Raw genomic sequence first — 7309 nt, forward strand, 5'->3', positions numbered from 1 at the left:
ATAAGGGATAGAAATCAGTGTTTTGAGGAGGGTACTTTAGAAATAAAAAATAAATTCAAAATTCAGAAATTTCATCAAGCGTCTCCCCATTGTTGAACCAAAACTTCTGAATTTTGATACTTAATTCTGAAATTGGAATTGAAACAAACGGCAATAGAGCTTCTGAAATCTGAATTTTAAAGTTGGATCACCACCATTCAAACTTCAGAAGTGTTACCAAACACGCACTTAATAAGACCAACTATACTTAGACTTGAATATTGGATTATTTAAAAAGGTTTTGGAATATTTATAAATAAAAATTAATTCTTTGGCTCATGTAGAAGATTGTTAAAATCGAAACAGGTCTATCAAAATTTCAAAATGACATTTATAGAGAGAATAATAGAACGATAGGACACAGTTCATTATATAAATTTAAATGAGGAAATAAAATAAAATTCTTGCTGCCAACCCGAGTCATGACAATGATCGACTCTACCACCATTAATCTTCTATGTGATTCTCAACTAGAACACAAATATTCAATGTTATACCATCAAGTATTATGATTTTTTTTTTAAATTACTTAAAGGGCCTTGGCAAAGGGACTTCTTTCTAAAGAATCTCTAAGTTTTGGACAGTATCCTAATAGTCCATTTAGTAAAAAAATTTCTTTCTTTATGGTCCCTGGACCTCATCTCCAACATTTCTCACAAATGAATGCCCTAATCGTCCTAAGTCATCGTTTTTATCCAAAAAAAAATTGGATTTTTGTATCCCAATCGAGTTTCGACGACTTCATTCTATTGAAAAAGGTAATGAAGTCGCAGTCATTTTCAAGAGTGTTTCCAAACATTTTGAAGATGTATGTAAAATACAAGGTTTTTTCACTTTTTGTTTCTTAGTTTTTTGGTGAAAATCGATCAAGAATGGTTCTTTTGAGTTGAAACTATCTAAAGAAGTCGTTATCTCAAGTTTTTAGTTGATCTTTCAAGGTAATTTAGTCGAAAAAATTCAAAAATCGAAAATGGATGGATTTTACCAATGTCGAGTTCATCAATTTATTTATTATCTAGTTCAATAATAAATAAATAGCGTTGAGTTCAACAATAAATAAAAAGTGGTGACCTCAATAATAAATAAATAAAACAGTCAGTCCCCATTAATGAGTGACCATTAAGATAGAAAAGGTTTACTAAATGTCCTCTAAGCTATCATGCAAAATTCGAGGACTAATTAGAAAGAAATCCCTCTGCCAAAGTCCTTTAAGTAATTTTCCCTTAATTTTATGCCATTAGTTACGTAAAATAATGATAATAGTCTAGGGGATGTTCCGTGCATAATCACCAAATTCAATGACTTGCTGAAAAAGCTCAACGAAAAGAAAGATGACATTAAAACTCTAGTAAGTAGTAACGTATGGCCTTGAATTTCAATGACTTACTAAAAGATCTGACATTTTTCTTAGATCAATTTAATCCTGACCTCAATAATAAATTCCGAGGTTGATACTCAATTAACAGAAGACCTAGGTGAAACAGTGGTGACCAAATTTAACCAATGAAAGATCAAAAATTGTGGATGACAATAAATTTCATGATTTTGATTATTTGATGAATCATAATTTGGATTCATGATTATTATTTCTCTTTTTTTTTTTTTACAATATCAATCTTGAATGCGTTGTAACCCACCATCAATGTATGACCTTTTCCAGGATTGTGTGTTTTATTAATGCAGTTTAATATGGAATTTGATGATATAACATGAAAACCAACCCAATTTTTATATTTTTTTTCAAATTTTTAAATGTTGGGATTTTCCAACATTCTCTACTCAAACTCCCGACTTGGCAAACTGTTGTTCTCTTACCTTTAATGCCATGGTTGGTAAGGTGAGTATGGTTATGCTGGGAAAAAAGTGAGGACTAGCAAAACTAAAAGAAATCTGTTTCATATGGTGTATCGCCTGTACCACCACTGCATCCTCAGTTTTGTTGTCCTGACCATACTCACCAAGTCCGAATACTGGGCTTAAAAAGGCAAGGGAAAATTTCGGAAAACAAATAAAAAACCAATGGGAAAGAAACTAAATAAAAAAAAAAAAACGATAAACATAAAAGATAATATATATATATATATATTAGAATTATGTCCCAAAAAAATGTATGATGTACATTTATTCTAAGTTTCCAATACATTCTTGAGTAAAAAATAAATAAATAAATACTATTGAACATCTATGCATTATTGATGCATTATTGGGCTGTAACTTAGACGAGCAAGACTGAGCTATGTAGAAGATGAGTGGAGCCTGGGTAGGAATATCTCATAGGTTGAGCTCGAATTGAGAATACGAGCAATCCAACTCAACCCAAACCCAATGCTAAACACTAATATATAAACATTTTTATACTTATTATAGATTTTCTTTTATTTCATCTTATTATGACTTTTATTTAATTAATATTAATGTAAACTTTGGTTTAGTATGATTTGTTTAAATATTCTCTCAACAATGGATTTGAATTTATTTTCTAGTTTTGGAATGGACTGATTCTTTGTGATGATGATCTCTATAGTCAGTGGATCATCCTCACAAAAAATCAACCAATTCTAAATTTCTAATCCCATGAAGAGTGATTACAAACAAACAGTAAAAATTAACAGTTCACAATTCTTCATCTTACAAAGTAGGGTTAGAAATTTCAGAATTGGCTGATTTTTTGTGATGATGATTTTCTCATCATAAAGATCATCCTCACAAAAAAGCAACCCATTCTGAAATTTTTAACCCATATAAGACCAAATGCTTTGTCTAGAATGTTGTCTAGGATTTTGTCAAAAGAACTCCCCCCTATACATAGATATAAAGACCAGTTGGAGATGCTCTTGGTGAATAACCTTTTGAGCATAATAAGACGTTGAAAAACTTAAAAAAAATCACAGCATTAAGATAATATCATCAAATCTCACATTAAACAACAATTATGAATCAAAATACAAATAACCATAAGGCTATAGAAATTAATCATGGACACAAAAATATGGGTTTTTATTATATTTATAATTTTAAAAAAGCATGTTTAAAACGTAAAAAATAAAATAAATAAAATAAAAATAAATAAATAAATAAATAAAATTGCCTTTAAAACTTTATTAAAAAAAGAATTTAAAATGTAAGAATGTGTTTATTGAAGAAGACAAGTTTAAACAGTTTTTTTGTTACTATAGTCCTGACGTACTGCATCCTCATATAAGTAGTCCTGATGTATTGTCCCAACAAATCAAGTGGTAGCGAGCATTAAGCATATCATATCGATATATGGCGATGAAAAGTCACTAATCAACCAAATAAACCATACCTTATAGTTGAAAACTTCTACAAAATACCCAATAAAAAAATAAGTATGATACTAGCAAAAGAACAATACTACCAACAAAGCTGGAAAATGTTCATTATCATGAAAACTCTCAAATTACTAACCGATTAGAGCTTAAAAGATGAGAAGGACAAAACTCTCTTACTATTAGTTCCTTGATAAAACCTACTGTGATTATCTCTTATCGGTTGGCCTTTGCAACACGCTCAATCTCGTCTTTCTTCTTAATGGCATAACTGCAATGCAAAATAAATATTAAAATGTGAATTTAAGAACAAATCCTTTGAAGCTTCAGATAGAATGACCAGAGTAAATAACCTTCAGTGGTAAAAAAAATTGCATTTTTTTTACCTGTTGGAAGATCCCTTGGCAGCATTGATCAACTCATCAGCCAAGCACTCAGCTATGGTCTTAATATTCCTGAACGAACTCTCACGAGCGCCTGTTGTAAGAAGATAAATTGCCTGATTGACACGCCTCAAAGGAGAAATATCAACAGCTTGACGCCTAACAACACCCGCTGAACCAATTCTTGTGGCATCTTCTCTTGGCCCACTGCACACAAGGGTACACCAAAGGATGAGGTCACAAGCATATAAAAACATGATAAAGTAGATGATAAAATGCACTTGCCTACCTGTTGATCACAGCATCCACTATGATTTGAATTGGGTTTGCATCTGTGAGGAGATGAATGATCTCCATGGCATGCTTGATGATACGGACTGCCATCAGCTTCTTTCCGTTGTTGCGTCCGTGCATCATCAGGGAATTGGTCAGCCTCTCCACAATGGGGCATTGGGCCTTCCTGAATCTCTTGGCCGAGTACCTACCAGCCGTATGTGGGACATATGTAGCGTGCTTGGATGTGCTGACACCAATGTAATCTGCCAAAGAAATGTCACCAACCTGCACAAAACATGATGACGGTGATGATGAAACTACTACAACAATCATTAGTAATGAACAGGTTCCATGAGCTAACACAAATGAAACTAAGTTTTACATGTTGAACATTATGTCATATCAAGCTATAAATCTCTGAATGATAACATATATATAATTATAAAAAAAGCAGCAATGAACTATATCTATGAGCTGAAAAATATGTTCTGTACATCCATGGTAAAGAATGAGAATACTTTACAGATCAATGTGAATGACATACTAGACCCTTCACACACTTCATTACTCTAGTTGACTATTTTTTTTTTGTTGATAGGTTGTAGTTGACTACTTTTACCTTCAACTCAGAATAGTTTCTTTCTTCATCAGATTGATGTAGGCATAATTTTGCACAGTTTTTAAACGCTAAGGTGAGAGGCATTGCGCTTCACCCACCAAAGCCTTGAGGCATTAACCGCAAAAGCACGAATTAAATAATTAAATATGCAAATTAATAGCATACATCCTAACAAATGATGAGAGAATCTAAAAGATGAGGAATAAAAAATTAATGAAAAAATTCATACTTTGACATTCCAAAATTAAGTATCCAAATTCCAAGGTCCAAAGTTCAAAAAGAAAAAAAAAATTAAAATAGAACCATGTTCATACTTCCTACATTCCAGATTTTAACCTCTCATACAAAATACAATACTTAAAGTGCATCATCCTCTACACCTTATCCTGATTATTAGGGACATATAGAAAGATAAAAAAAAATAGGGAAGACAGAAAACCAACAGAATAATAAGAATAACCAAAAATACATTTGCCTCACTTACCATGTGTTTGGATTGAGAGAAATGGAGAGAAGAGAAGAGAAAATAAATGAGTTTTTCTCAATTTCTCTTGTTTGGATTGTTAAGTGGGGAGAGAAGAGGAGAGAAAAAAGTGAGTTTTCTTTCTCTCCAAATAGTGAGTTTTCTTTCTCTCCAAAAAAAGGTGAGAAATCCTTTTAAAATATTTTATAATTCCAACTCTGTCCGTAGATCCCTTTTAAGATATTTTAAAATTCCAAAGTTGTCCCAAGTTATCTCTTGTCAATCGAAAAATGGTGGAGAGAAATTAAGTTTCTCTTCTCTTCTCTTAATGGGTTTCTCTTCTCCACTTCTCTAAATCCAAACATAGCCTTAAGGTGAAAGCTTTTTTCATCAACTCTACGAATAAGGCGTTGGAATTAGAAGGAAAAAATGCATTTCCTTAATTTAAGCCTCCAACACCTTTGAAGACATTGATTTCCAAAGAGCAACAAGAGATCATAAAGACATCAAAAGTCCCACAACTGTCTCCAACAATTCACATGTACACAAAATTGGAGATATTCCTTAACTCACTGACATCCTTGGCCTATGATCCACCCCCTAATAGACATCATAGAGACATCCAAAAGGCTGATAATCGTCACCATAATCAAAATAGTCCTGTATTATGATTGAGACAAGATACTTTTGGAACTACTGCTCCAAGATCCCACAATTTTATTGAATTAATAGGGGCATTCCTATGGTCCAATGGCCTATGATTTGTCAACTTGTACAAAATTAAAATTAAGTTTCCTAATTAAAGAACAATTAAACCTCCACTTTTTATGACCCTACAAAAATTATGCCCACAGAAACTCTTATCTATTAAGAAAATTAATGCAATGATACATATACTTTCATAGAATATAAAAATAAATTTCATAAAGGGTTTCAAAGAAATGCTGTCATAAAGAGGATTAGCATTGTTATCTGTTAACCAAATTAATCCAAAGATTCAACATATCTTCGTAGAACCTAAGAACCAATTCCAGAAAGAGTGTCAAAAGGGCGAGATTCCCAAAAAAATAAGACTTAACGATAGTTGGTAACTTATACCCCTCTATTCACCCTTACCCCTTCTTCAGAAAAATAAACATCAAACATTGGGTAACCTACAATTACTTGTATACTTGTAAACATTATAACAATTCACTAAGAACTTATTAGAGCTCTAAAGTTAGACGCAGTCTCAATGGTTAGTCCTAAGAACAACTATTTAAGCTTATTTGGGTAAAAAAAAAACTCATAAAACGCAACCCAACCCATAAAAACAAGACACATAATAATCATATCTGGTATAAAACGGGATCAAATTAGAGAAAGATAACAAAACATAAATAAAACATCAATAAAACATCAACATCATAATTCTTCCAATTCAAACCTCCAAACAGATCTAACAGTCATTCAATTTAATCAGGAAAAAAACAACATTTAGAGATTTTGTTCCTTCCATATGATCGAAAAGGACAACTTGCATAAAATTTGAGAAAACGAAATCCAATAGAAAATCTTCAACAAATAAGATGAACTATAATATTGCAGTAGATATCCCTTTTGACTCCAGAAACGTTTTGTGTCGAGATCATGGCTTCTAGTAAGTGTGAATCTCACCTTCACAGAACAGAACTTGATTCTTACAAACAGATCACCTACATTATGGAGAATGAGGAAGCGAAAAACAGAGATTAGGGTTTGTGAGGATACTGACCTCGACATCTTCGAAGGACCATCTGTTGAAGAGTTTAACTTCTGGTTGAGCGACGATCGCCATGGCTGTGATCTTGCTCAGAGACGATTATGAGAACTCCTGAAAAACCCTAAACCTGCCTCTCTCTCTCTCTCTCTCTCTCTGCCTCACGAATAAGAGACCTAATATATAGGTAACCAGAGGCACGACGAAACCCTAGAATTAGAATTGAAATGGGCCGGGCTCAAAAGCCGAACCCAGCTTCGGCCCATAAGATAGCATACGGAAAAGAATTAAGATCAGGTAAAGTTTCTTTATCCCCTAGAATAAGAACGGTGTCTACGTGGCACTTTCTAGATGGAATTTAAAACACATTGGATTACTAAGCAAGCCGTTTTCTACATTTGCACATGGTTCATCTCCAACCAAATCATGCATCGCTACTCTTATGAAAAACACTTTTTTACTAACTTAAGGCATCATTTGGATAACTTAAAAATAATTTTT

The 7309-nt window shown here is 32.6% G+C and overlaps 1 protein-coding gene across 1 annotated transcript; it reads right to left on the reverse strand.

The window, feature by feature from the left end:
* Positions 1–3324: 3324 nt before the first annotated feature.
* LOC147400333 (small ribosomal subunit protein uS7-like) lies at positions 3325–6982 on the reverse strand. Its single transcript, XM_086445975.1, has 4 exons — positions 6824–6982; positions 4002–4273; positions 3716–3919; positions 3325–3600 (listed from the first exon to the last, which is right to left on the reverse strand). Exons 1-4 carry the CDS (start codon positions 6884–6886, stop codon positions 3546–3548), a joined length of 594 nt encoding a protein of 197 aa, XP_086302101.1. The 5' UTR covers positions 6887–6982; the 3' UTR covers positions 3325–3545.
* Between the last annotated feature and the right edge of the window lie 327 nt (positions 6983–7309).

The sequence above is a fragment of the Akebia trifoliata genome, chromosome 6 (genome assembly GCF_017979445.1).
Source record: "Akebia trifoliata isolate Shusen 1 chromosome 6, ASM1797944v1, whole genome shotgun sequence".
Taxonomy (NCBI): domain Eukaryota; kingdom Viridiplantae; phylum Streptophyta; class Magnoliopsida; order Ranunculales; family Lardizabalaceae; genus Akebia; species Akebia trifoliata.